Below are 11,633 nucleotides of genomic sequence, written 5' to 3'. Positions count from 1 at the left end.
GGGCGCGCAAAGAGGTGATGATAAAGACACAAAGGGCCGTGTGGGTGGGCGGGCAACAACAGGAGGCGATGGAATTAATTACTTGGACGCGGCCCTCGACAACGACGAGCGACGCGATGGCAGGGCGGACCGAGAGTTTCGTTGAGCAGGCCAGCAATCGCTTTGGGACGCGTTGCTCTATCTGTCTGTCTGCTGTCTGCTGTCTGCTGTCCGTCTGTCTGTCTCTCTGTCTGTCGAGGATCCGTGCCCACCCTCACCCGAGCAGAATCACCTGCAGGACGCTAAAACATGTATGCACACCAGACGGGCATGGCTTCCTTGCCCATGCAGCATGCTAAAGGGTTGACTGGCCCGCTGCTGCAGGCTCTCAACAGTGGCGCTCCGTGGTGGTGAGGGGGGGGGAAGAGGGGGGCGACCAAGGGGGCGCACTCAACTCAACGCAAACCGCTTGCTGAGCGCCCATACGATGTGGCCTGGCTGCTGGGCACGAACGCCTCTGCTGGCTCTCCCTCTCGCTCTCTCGCTCGCTCAGCAGCATGTGCCTGTCTGTATCTTGTTCCGCTCGCTCAGCGGGACCCACTCTCCTGCGGCCGGTCTACGCCGGCTGGGACGAGTGCTGAGCAGCCAGCCCATGCTACATGGCTACAGAGGACAAATTGTTGCTCAGCCGCGATAAGAGCGACAAATGCACCCCCCTCTCTCCAGCCGCTTTTCCCCAGATTTGCCCTCGTCATGGTCTGGAGTTTTGCTTCTTCGTTCCCGCTGCTGCGTCCAGGATACCACTTGGGCACGTCGGGTCGGCCTCGCACCATTCATTTCTTCGTCACGACCCTTGGCGAACAAGTCGCTATGATTGTTGGGCCGGTAGCTCCAGCCTTGACACGACGCTTGTACGTCCGACGGGAAGGGCAAACAGACAGACACACAGGCAGACAGGCAGACAGGCAGACAGACAGACAGCGCCTATCGTGAGAATCACGGGCCCCCTCTGCCTGTCGGCGCTGCATTAGATAAAGGCACCAGCTGCACAGACGTGACGAAGCCGTGCCTAGGCGCCGGCCAGGCTCGTCGTCAATCATCGTGAAATACCCAATGCAGTAAAGTGCACTGCTTCAATTTTCTGCACTTCCCACCCAAACGCTCTGGTGCATGACATGCCCTGGCCGGTGCTGCATATTGCCAAGCAACTAGACCATCCACTTTGCATCGTCACCTCTGCATGGAATCTCTCACTTTGCCCGCCCGCCCGCCGCCCGCCCGCTTGTTGTTTGTGCTCGACTGCTTCGTCATTACCCAATGCCGTCCGCCAGCGACTCCGCGAAAGCCACGACGCTGAGCGCGACTGGTGCTCCACCGCTAGCCCTCTTCGCCCTGCTGCTGGCCTTCCGCTTCGTCAATGCCCTGACGCTGCGCACCTTCTTCCAGCCCGATGAGTTCTTCCAGTCCCTCGAGCCTGCATGGCAGCTGGCCTTTGGCGAGACCAGTCATGCCTGCATCACCTGGGTAATTTCAGAATTGCAAGCCTTGCCATAGTCGACTATTGTCTCACGATGCGAGCAGGAGTGGAAGATGCTGTTGCGCTCGTCGCTGCATCCAGCGCTATTTGCAGCCGTCTATCGTGTCGCGGCACTTCTGGCAGCCCTTGGTGGATTGAGTTTGCCTGCGAGAGCCGAACTGCTCCTCGCAGCGCCCAAGCTGACCCAGGCTGTCATGGCCGCGCTGCTCGACTGCTACACATGGAAACTCGCGGAAAAAGTCCATGGTCGTGGCAGTCGCACCGCCCTCGCTACTGTACGTCGCCGTCCCGCAATATCTCTCTCCGCCAATTTCTGATAGTAGGTCCTGCGCCATTCTAGCTTGCCTTGTCCGTCTGCAGCCCTTGGCACTGGTTTTGCTCAACTCGGACGCTATCCAATTGCCTTGAGACGACCATCACGGTCATTGCCATCTACTATTGGCCTTGGCATTGGCGAGGTACCGCTAGCGATAGCGATACTAGGCCCAAGGATAAATCGCAGATTGCACAACACCAGCACCTCGGCTCACTTCCAGAGTAAGTAGTGCAACTCGGACTCTTCTGCTTCGTTTGTACGCCGCCAATTTAGGCTCATGCTCATGCAGGTTACGTCTGTCGCTGTTGCTAGCAGCACTTGCTTGCGTCCTCCGACCCACAAATGCCCTAGTCTGGTTGTCCGTATTCGTTCCAACACTATGGCAAGCTTCGAAATGGCTGCGGTATGTGTTGGTCCGCGAAATTTTATTTTGCGGGTAAGTGCTCTACCTGCATCCGCTGCACCTTTTTCTTCCTGCAAGTTGCGTAGCTTCGGTTACAAGCATGCAGCATCGTGGGAATTACCGTGGGCAAATGGTCACCAGACGTTGGTTTGACTGACAATGCTAGGTCCGCCGTCCTCGTGTGTTCAATTATGTCCGACAGACTCTACTACGGGGTCTGGACTCTCCCGCCTCTTCGCTTCCTCTACTTCAACATTGCCCAGTCGTTGGCCGTGTTCTATGGCAAGAACCGAGCAGACTATTATTTCACTGAGGGCTTACCACTCCTTTTAACAACAGCGTTGCCGTTTGCTATCGTTGGAGTGTGGCAGTCGTTGGGCTTTCGCAACACAACAGTGGCTGCACCGTCTGAAAGTGCTATACAGCGCTCAATCCTGCAACGTCTGGCATGGGTATCAATTCTCGTGACAGTAGCGTTGAGCCTGATATCTCACAAGGAAGTCCGCTTCTTGTACCCAATCCTGCCTTTCCTACACCTTATAGCCGCAAAACAGGTATCCTCTTTCCTGCCTCCCCACGCCTCACTATCCCGCAAAGCAGTCATCTCTATTCTCTTTGCCTTGAATCTCCTACTTGCTGGTTATGTCTCCCAGGTACATCAGCGTGGCGTCATTGACGTGCTATCTTACATTCGCCATAAACACGAAACACGCAATGGCATGTCTGAAATTAGTAGCACAAGCTATGATCGCCAAATCTCCAACACCACCGTAGGTTTCCTAATGCCTTGCCACTCCACACCCTGGCGCTCCCACCTCGTCCACCCGCAAATTGCTGCATGGGCGCTGACATGCGAGCCACCTCTCGGCGTCCCGCTCTCCGAACGCTCCACCTACTTGGACGAAGCAGATGAGTTCTATATCAAGCCTGGGCCTGTCGCTTGGCTGCGCTCGAATATGGAGTCCACGGACACCATCAGGTCTGGCGGATCGCGGTCTGGACAATTCTGGATGATGCAGGATCCAAAGCATAAGCGGAAATATAAGCACGAGTGGCCACAGAACCTCGTCTTCTTTGAGCAATTAGAAGATACATTGAGAAAACACCTTGACGGCACAAGGTATTCGGAGTGCTGGAGAGGCTTCAATAGCCACTTCCACGATGATCATCGAAGGGTTGGGGATGTCATTGTGTGGTGCTTGGACGGAGTGTAGACACATCGTGTACACAGGTCTGCTTAAGGCGTATCTTTGTAATATACTGTATCAATAAGATTTTGTCTAAAAGAAAAGTGTGCTAAGATTGAATTATCAATATGATACTACTCTTTGTATATGCCTTCAGCTTGATGATTCTATGTGATTCAGGATTCGCTTGCTAATCGCAAAAGTAGGACAAGATTTCCAAACCCGTCATGTCAATAGAGCCTTGGACGCAACGCTCAAAAGCCACGCCGCATCCTGCCATCCGCCGCCCTCTTCGTTTACAGGCGATTGTTGCGGATCACCCGTGCTAGGTCTGCTACTGCTCGTTTCCTGTGCTCTGAGCGCCGAAGCAGCAACGATAGCCTCGCGCTCGAGTTTCCGTCTCTTCGCTTCAACTTCTCGTCGCAGTTTTAGCTCATCTTTGGTCATACTCTCAAGCCTCGGCGCGATGTTATCCTCCTCTTCCTCTTCGTCTGATCCTTCTCCGTCTTCGTCAACAGCGAACAAGGTCCACCCGATGAGTCTGTCCATCCACCCTCCAAGCCCAGATGCGCGTTCCCGCGCTAGTCGTGCAACTTCTTCCTCGTCGCCGTCAGATTCTTCATCGCCTTCGATGAAGTCGGGCTCGATAAAGTGTTCTTCCAGCTCCTCGAAACTCTGACGCCCGCTTTGCGGCTTATTTCCAGCAGACATCATCAAATCCACTCGGCTGCCGACGCGGCTGCCGCGTCGACTCTGACGCGCGCTGGGGACGCGAGACCCCACTCGACTTGTGATACGACTTGCTGCTCTTGACATGCGAGGCGAGAAAAACACAGGATAGTCCCCATCCCCCACGTGTTCGCCCGATAGCAAGGCCATGTGTCGAGAGTCGTGTGAGGGGTGTAGTTCATACCCATCGCTCTCTTGGACAAGGCTGGTCGAGCTCTCCCGCCTAACAAGCCACCCTTGCCCTTTACTATCTCGCGTCTCTCCTGCGATGGCGAGCCCAGCACGGTGAAACCACTCATCACTCGCTTCACTGGTGTGGTGTCTGACGAGCGGCATGCGTAGTGGTAACGGCGCCGTGCCCTTCCTTATGTGATGTCTCTTCTCGCTCCCCGCCAGCTCATCCGCAAACCCCACATGCACATCCCGATGTAGAGTGCTTGTGCTCTTCGCTTTGGGTATATCGCCTGCATCTCTGACTTCCCCACTACGCATATGCTCGGGATCCGCGAAGAAGCTATCATAGGCCAACGCCTTCTTCAAGCGATGGCGCGAGTTGCTGCGGCTTTGGCTTAGGCTCAGGATCCCTGGCGTTGTTGGCGCGGACTTCTGTGCTATGTACGAGGTCCGCGGGGTACGGACGTGTTCGTCTGGTGAGGGCGGTGTGCCAGCATCAATGGGATATTTGGCGCTGAGCGGGGCCAGGGAAAGATTGTGGAGATTGGGGTAGGAACGCCGGGAACGCGACGAGGCGCGAGGGGATTCCATTATAGTGTGGAAGGGGATAAAGAGAAAGAAACTACTGAGTACTAGGGAGAGTAAAGTTTGATCTGTTTACTGAATGGTGGAGTGACCGAGGTTCGATCCAACTTCCTGGCCGACGCACAGACTCTCTGGGGACGGGAAGCTCATCCCCCTTGTAGTTAGCCGACGATCACTAGCGCCTTCACGTGAAAGTGGAGAACCTTGGAAGAGAGGCCAACATCTCGCATTAGATGAGATTTCTGTTGAACTCTGGGTGGAAGCGAGAACTCCGGGCGGTCGCTATTATCTTGGCCTAATTTCTGTGGGTGCAAAAACGACACGACCAACGACACGACTGACATTATTATGTGTTACAACTGCGTTTTTCCAGGTTTTCACAATGCAGCCAACAAATGAGAAGACTGCCCACATTGCACAGATGAACTGCATGGGCTCACCAACCAATCTTTCGCATACCGCGTTCCGAGATTCAGTCGTGAGTGGTGTGATGACGGTCGCTCGGGCTCATTTTTCTCGCAGACCTTGGGACCGAGACGGTAGTGAGATGCGCCGCTAAGTCCGCAAACCACGCTTTCCCAGCGGGGCGATGGATAATGAGCAGCTCGACGCGAGACCACTTGGCGCTTGCTTTGTGCGTGTGATGTGATCGCGCATCCGAAGCTATTAGATCTCATTGTGAGGTAGCAGAGCTTCCAGCAAACAAAAGATAACGACTGCTGCATCCGCGGCGTTCCTGCATCTTGAACGGCACCCCGGACGTTGCGGCAAGTGACGTACATACCACTGGCGACCCTGGAATTCCGCCTGCCTAGGGTTAGGTAAGCGTGCATAATTCCGTCGTTCCAGTGAAAGACGACCCTCTGAACCACCCGATTTCTTCCACAGCCACGACACCGGCACCCATATATTGACACTGAGCTTGCACCACCCCCCGCGTAACACGGTTTGACCATTTCGCTTCCGCAATCTGTGCTTCACCACCACCCAGGATATCGCGTGGCCTCTACAACCCGCCTCTTCACCTTACCCTCCACACACTATGAATCTCGCCTCTTTGCAGTATATCCGCAAGAAGCCTTCAACATGTCTGCTTTGACCAGACGGTGACAGCGCAGTAAGTAAATCCGTCACTCCTCATCATCGCCCTGTCAGCCGTGTCCTGCATTTCGCATCGCGCAAGCATGCTCTTTGTCGCAGTTGCACGAATCCTCGGGTCGCTGTACGAACTCCCAGAGTTCAAGGCCGAAAAACTCACGATAATGCTTTCTACGCGTTTTGCTAATTTCATAAAAGGCTGCCCGCGTCGGCTTCTGTCCGGACATCCCCCTTTCCCGTAGACCACCCTTCAACGCTTCAACACTCAGACACGCCGCCCATAGACACGGACACCCACCTCCGACATACCAACCTTCAACACTGTCTAATCCAAGCAGACAATGTACTTGAAAGGTATGTAATGTCACAGGCTAAAGCTAGCTTCAAATCTAATCCCGTCACATAGGCCCAGCCAAAGCAGAGTCGATGGCTCACCCAACTCAATCAGTACCACTCCTCTCACAAAAGGCCGAAACCCCCAACGCAACGCATCGCACAATGTCTATCAACGGTGACACCACCATCCCCGCGGAGCAGGGCCAAAACACCCAGCAAAGCATGTACCAGAAGGTCAAGGAATTCGTTCACGGTCTCGGACTCTCTGCGAGCGATGGGCTTACATACCACGCGGCTTTGACCACGCATGAAGATCTCCCACACGACCATGAATGCTCGATCGCTTGCATGGCCGAGTCCCGCGGCACAACCACCCCTGCTGCCTCTATTCGATCGGCTCGAGAACGCTTGCACTCTCTTATACCTCCTACAAACTATGGCGCCGTCCTGCCTGGAAGCATCTACCGCAGCAGCTATCCCGAAGAGAAGAATTACGGGTTTTTGAAGGACCTCAAGATCAAGAGCATTCTCACCCTTGTCCCTGAGCCCCTCTCCCCCGAATACCAAGCGTTCATGACGGACGCCGGGATTCAGCACTTCCACGTTCACATCAGGGCCAACAAGGTTGAAGTCCGCGTGGAGTCGTCCGAAATGGCCAAGGCTCTGCGCTTAATCATGGACCGCGCCAACCATCCAATTCTCATCCACTGCAACAAGGGCAAGCACCGCACCGGATGCACAGTCGCCTGCTTTCGGAGGATCATTGGGCTCGACCTAGATGCGATTCGCGACGAGTATCACACATATGCCGGTGTGAAAGCTCGATTCCTCGACGAGGTTTTCTTCGAGAACTTCGATCTCAGTCTCGTCATGTGGGCGGCCCGTCAAGAAGGCTGGGCTGCACCAGAGCTCGAAGTTGCGCCGCCCTCGCCTCCAGAGTCACTCACCTCTCTGGCGGTTGCGAAACCTTTGGCTTAGACTATTTCCTTTCTCTACTGTTTACTTCTACTGGGCTCTCAAGGGCTGAGAGCTCATGGGTTATAAAGGCGACTGTCAAAATATGTACGGCTACTTTGACTTTTCAGTGCGGCGTCCCTGATCAAAAGGATAGCATCATCAACACTAGGTGTTGGGTAAAGGATCACGCCACACGGCGTTCAAGAGGAAATTAAATGGGTAAAGACGAAACAACTATTTTTGTCGAGCGTCCCTTGTTTGGGTTGGGCGGCTATTGTTTTATGCTTTTTTTTCACCTGGGAATATTACACGACAGTGAATATGGGTACGGATCATGGAGTTATTTCTTATGTATCATCACGGGTTCTATCCTAATCCAGACTTTATTGCATTTGGGGCCGCAAGTTTCATGTACTATGCCGTGCTATTTGGTAGTCTGTGAGGCCCGCAATCAAACTTCGACGATGGCATGTTTTGAGAACGCAGACGCTTGTCAACTCAAGGCCATGAATGTTTAAGCTACATCAGAATGCCAGTGTTACTACAGTGCCACTAGGTCAAGTGCTGTTACCCAATGATGTAACCGGTAATTCGGGAACATGTCGGAAGGGAAGGTGCTCATGGCGCTTTCCGAGATGGTGTTGCAGATAATTCTTCGAGCTATGTGTTGCTATAGACGTTACATAGCAAGCGGCAATGCTCGCAAAGCGAATGATAGACAGGCCAAGAGACCGTCACGGGTATCATCTAATCATAATTTCCCTACCGCCATCAGCTCCCATTAGGCGAACGCAATATCCATTGCCCCTTAATTTACTGATACAAGCTCTTCAACCCTTCTTCCCCACAAATTCCTGTTGCACCGATGTTTATATGAGTAAAAGATCCTCTTCATAGAAATCCATCTGCTTCTGTCCCAGGAAGCGCATGAATGGATACCTTGACACTTGTCTCGGCCACTCGGCATGGTGCCGCAAGTGACGCGGCACATTCCGATAAATGCCTTCAATCCAACTTAAAACAGCCGTTGGCGCATCGACACCTTGGAAGCCCACTCGCTCCAGGTAGAGAATGGGTGTGAGGATCGCCTGGATAGCAATGAAGTGCGCTAATAGAATCTGGGCCACGCTGTTATTTGGGTCAATGAATGCTTGGAACTCGTCATGCGTCCATCTCGATGGCGTGTTGTACAGTAAGACGAAAGTAGTGTACGCTTCCACCGGTCTCTCATAGGCGTTGTCAACCGTGCGAACTAAGATATTCCAATACGTTCTCTCCCAGTCAGATAGGTTGAGCACTTCGATTTCGCGAAGCGACATGGCAGCTAAGTCGAGATCCTCTTGATTGACGTAGTTCAACTGTGATGTATCGATCCGATTTCGCATCGTTTGGAGATGACCATCTTCTCGGAATGCCTGCAATTGTCAACCTACTTTCGTTTTCATCGGTTGCTAGAAAGCTTGCAATCGCAACAGGGGGCAGCATACATGGAAGGCTGAATCGGCATTCATGACCGCCTCGTCGCCCGCAATCAGATTACAGCCTCTGACCATTGTCAGAAATTCGGCCATGCCATCCTGCAGATGACTTGACTGAAAGGCGAGTGCCAGCGCCGCGGCCATTCTGGCGTCTCGCTCGCATCTCGTCTTTGGTGGTACTGAGAGCGCATCGTTTAGCGACTTGACGGCTAGGATACGGTGTTGTAGTGCCTGTTCAGCGACACTGGAGCTCGATACAGCATCTAGATGCGATGCGGCTAGTGCAAGGATCGAATGAATTAGGTATTCGTACTGCACCAGTTATTAGCCTGATGCTATTGTTGAGTTTGTTTCGACTTCAAAAAAGGGGCGTCTTTCGGAGATATTCCTGGGATCCCGGCAGCCATGTCTACTTTGCCAGCGCCGAGGCGAATGGAAAGCAACTTACGTTATGCGCAAAGCTTGGGATCACAGTGATCCATATCTTGTCGGCACCTACTGGTAGATGCGGATACGCAGTGATGAGGAAATGGTGGAATAAGCGCATGTCGGCCATGGACTATAATCATCAGGTACTGCCAGAGCTGACTGTATGCCTGAAGAGCACTCACAAACATGCCTGGCGTGGATCGTAGATTCGCTACCTCTTGTGGATGTGGTGGTGTAGGCGACCGTTGCATGGATTGTATTATGTTGGCTGGATACTTGCACTGCAGCCCTGCCTTGATGCAGTGGTTGCATTCTGGATGCTTCTCATTGCACTTGATTCTACGCCTTTTGCAATTAAAGCAGCCGCGACGCGATTTGGTATGTCCTTTTCTGGGTATTGGCTTTCGAGGTAGCGATGGGGCGCTCTCGGTTCGACCATCCGACAGAGTTGGTGAGTCGCTTGAAGAACTGTCCTGCATACTACGATTCTGAGGAGACAGCATCGACAATAAAGGCATGAGAAAGGGTCAAGATACGCGAGCCGCGGGGCAGTCTTCCCCAGTGGCGATATATACTCTTCTTGTTCGATATGCACCGGCCCGCGACAAGTGGACTACGAAATTGGGGGCGTACTGTAGACCCCGCGAGTGTGGATAGACCTTGTCTGGTCAGGGGAGGCCTAAGGCAACGCGAGCTGAACATGGCTGACTCACACAGCCCTACGCTGTAAGTTACCCATTTCCAACAAATGGGGTGGAGTCTCGCTTGGCTGTAACAATGAAGAAGCCCCAAAAGGGCCTCGGATGCTTGAGCATGGGTAACATCTGGCTTGAGGCAACTGACCGGTATGCGGCCGGACGGTTGATGGCTTCGAGGGCTGTGCGGCCATGGTACGTCAACCTGCAGAGCCTATATGCCTTGCGATCAGTCCAGGCAGACTTTGCGAGCGAACCATCGAGCCGCAACGCTATTCAAAGGTCATTCCGACCATCGCGTTGTCGTCGCGGTGCCACGAGACAGCAGTTTCACCAGACGCCTCGGCCTTGCGTGCAGCTGTCTGGCGGACTATTTTAGTATCGCGAGAGGAGGACAGCCATGGCCAAGTGGCCAAGCTCCAGATGTGCGCCGATAGGGTGAATTCGCAAGGGTCGATTGTTCTTCAAAGGGCGCGACGACGCTCTTGCCGTTCCGCCATTCGTTGACCCACAAGAAGAGGGGATACAAAAGTAGATTAATAATAGCTGAAGCTGAAAGCAAGACTGCATCATGCTGCTCCAGAAAGCTTCGCGATGCAACGTTGACCGCGCGGTAGAGGGCTAATGGCTAGGCAGAACCCCTCCAAGACGCGTTGCAGGCTAGGGGGGCATTCGCATACTTCTGCAGGCTCATCAGAATAATAGGCGTATCAGGCACCGAGGCTAGTTAGGCAGCGACAAATTGTTGATTGTCCAAGGGGGTCCCCAAATTCTCGACTACCCTCGAGCACAACGGCAGCCCTAAGAGCGTTACGCCAAGGTACATTCCTATACGCGGGGTGAACGTACGACCGTGTATCCTTCCCCGTCTGTCGGGCTCCACCACTCTTCGTCTCGCACGTACTCCCGTTTCCTGGTGCTAAAAGAGGAGACGCGATACGAGATCTCATCGACCTTACGCCCGCGGAGAAGCATGCCGGTCCTCGAGGTCACCCAGCTACGTCTAAAGAGGCTTTCTGCGGACGACCCAGTATTGCTTCACAGCCTATCAGTCGTCCGAGGTAAACTGCACACCAACTCACAGTTCTACCATTGCATTGAGGACCCCACATTGATCTATATTTTGGGTACATGGCCGAGCCTGGAAGCTCATTTGGACTTCTTGGCCTCTCCAGCGCGGCACGAGATTTTGGGCCCCCAAGAGAACATGCTTCAGTTCTCTTGGACCATTCATATTGAGCTAGACGGTATGAGCTCGCTTCCACTGGATGCGCCTGTTTTAGCCATCGAGATTTTGAGCGTCAAAGGAGATTACATCAACGCATTCAATCAGGCTGTCATGAGGCACACACAACTTCTCCAAGGCAGCCATCCGTTCAGGGTGGCACACGGTTGGCGATGTGATATGGCTGCGGGAAGCCACGAGGCTCTCATATTTAGTGGGTGGGAGAATGCGCAAGCACATGTTACCTTCGCGGCACAGGAGGGTCACAGCGACTGCGACAATGCAGCCATCAACGGACAATACGAGGAGATACAAGTCCATCATGCTACCAACCTAGAAAGGGAAGAGGCGTAACGTCCAGACCGCGAATTGGCGTCAGCAAGCTGCATAGCCTTCGAAAATCTTCCGTCATTGGCTGCAACATTGGAACATCTGTATAGCAAATGTCTATAGATACCAATGGTGTGAGTATTTCTGATTCTGTCAATTCAAACAAAACCCATGC

The 11,633-nt window shown here is 53.4% G+C and overlaps 6 protein-coding genes across 6 annotated transcripts; 4 read left to right on the top strand and 2 right to left on the bottom strand.

The window, feature by feature from the left end:
• Positions 1-1,213: 1,213 nt before the first annotated feature.
• On the top strand, positions 1,214-3,487 carry K460DRAFT_360774 (glycosyltransferase family 22 protein). Its single transcript, XM_040932334.1, has 5 exons — positions 1,214-1,503; positions 1,561-1,791; positions 1,857-2,053; positions 2,122-2,268; positions 2,402-3,487. Exons 1-5 carry the CDS (start codon positions 1,297-1,299, stop codon positions 3,447-3,449), a joined length of 1,830 nt encoding a protein of 609 aa, XP_040792489.1. The 5' UTR covers positions 1,214-1,296; the 3' UTR covers positions 3,450-3,487.
• Positions 3,488-3,528: 41 nt separating this feature from the next.
• On the bottom strand, positions 3,529-5,059 carry K460DRAFT_360773 (uncharacterized protein). The gene has a single exon (XM_040932333.1). The coding sequence runs from the start codon at positions 4,914-4,916 to the stop codon at positions 3,648-3,650; it is 1,269 nt and encodes a 422-aa protein (XP_040792488.1). The 5' UTR covers positions 4,917-5,059; the 3' UTR covers positions 3,529-3,647.
• A 959-nt stretch (positions 5,060-6,018) lies between these two features.
• K460DRAFT_6800 (tyrosine-protein phosphatase-like protein SIW14) lies at positions 6,019-7,419 on the top strand. The gene is made up of 3 exons (XM_040938624.1): positions 6,019-6,027; positions 6,207-6,362; positions 6,415-7,419. The coding sequence occupies exons 2-3, from the start codon at positions 6,350-6,352 to the stop codon at positions 7,320-7,322; spliced, it is 921 nt and encodes a 306-aa protein (XP_040792487.1). The 5' UTR covers positions 6,019-6,027; positions 6,207-6,349; the 3' UTR covers positions 7,323-7,419.
• On the top strand, positions 7,420-7,995 carry K460DRAFT_6801 (uncharacterized protein). The gene has a single exon (XM_040938625.1). The coding sequence runs from the start codon at positions 7,517-7,519 to the stop codon at positions 7,817-7,819; it is 303 nt and encodes a 100-aa protein (XP_040792486.1). The 5' UTR covers positions 7,420-7,516; the 3' UTR covers positions 7,820-7,995.
• Positions 7,996-8,170: 175 nt separating this feature from the next.
• K460DRAFT_326270 (uncharacterized protein) lies at positions 8,171-9,800 on the bottom strand (the record flags this gene model as incomplete). Its single annotated transcript, XM_040930621.1, has 4 exons — positions 9,391-9,800; positions 9,228-9,338; positions 8,789-9,091; positions 8,171-8,716 (listed from the first exon to the last, which is right to left on the bottom strand). Exons 1-4 carry the CDS (start codon positions 9,724-9,726, stop codon positions 8,171-8,173), a joined length of 1,296 nt encoding a protein of 431 aa, XP_040792485.1. The 5' UTR covers positions 9,727-9,800.
• An 814-nt stretch (positions 9,801-10,614) lies between these two features.
• On the top strand, positions 10,615-11,632 carry K460DRAFT_360771 (uncharacterized protein). Its single transcript, XM_040932332.1, has one exon. It carries the CDS (start codon positions 10,877-10,879, stop codon positions 11,480-11,482), a length of 606 nt encoding a protein of 201 aa, XP_040792484.1. The 5' UTR covers positions 10,615-10,876; the 3' UTR covers positions 11,483-11,632.
• Position 11,633: the final 1 nt, after the last annotated feature.

This window comes from Cucurbitaria berberidis, assembly GCF_010015615.1.
Source record: "Cucurbitaria berberidis CBS 394.84 unplaced genomic scaffold K460scaffold_1, whole genome shotgun sequence".
Taxonomy (NCBI): Eukaryota; Fungi; Ascomycota; class Dothideomycetes; order Pleosporales; family Cucurbitariaceae; genus Cucurbitaria; species Cucurbitaria berberidis.
This window is presented reverse-complemented; position numbering and strand designations above follow the sequence as displayed.

Bases quoted from the DNA above. Each gene is read 5' to 3' on its own strand.
- K460DRAFT_360774 (XM_040932334.1), top strand. From the start codon at position 1,297: ATGCCGTCCGCCAGCGACTCCGCGAAAGCCACGACGCTGAGCGCGACT. The intron at 1,792-1,856 runs GTACGTCGCCGT...GCGCCATTCTAG, and splicing joins GTCGCACCGCCCTCGCTACT to CTTGCCTTGTCCGTCTGCAG. The intron at 2,054-2,121 runs GTAAGTAGTGCA...ATGCTCATGCAG, and splicing joins CACCTCGGCTCACTTCCAGA to GTTACGTCTGTCGCTGTTGC.
- K460DRAFT_360773 (XM_040932333.1), bottom strand. From the start codon at position 4,916: ATGGAATCCCCTCGCGCCTCGTCGCGTTCCCGGCGTTCCTACCCCAAT.
- K460DRAFT_6801 (XM_040938625.1), top strand. From the start codon at position 7,517: ATGGGTAAAGACGAAACAACTATTTTTGTCGAGCGTCCCTTGTTTGGG.
- K460DRAFT_360771 (XM_040932332.1), top strand. From the start codon at position 10,877: ATGCCGGTCCTCGAGGTCACCCAGCTACGTCTAAAGAGGCTTTCTGCG.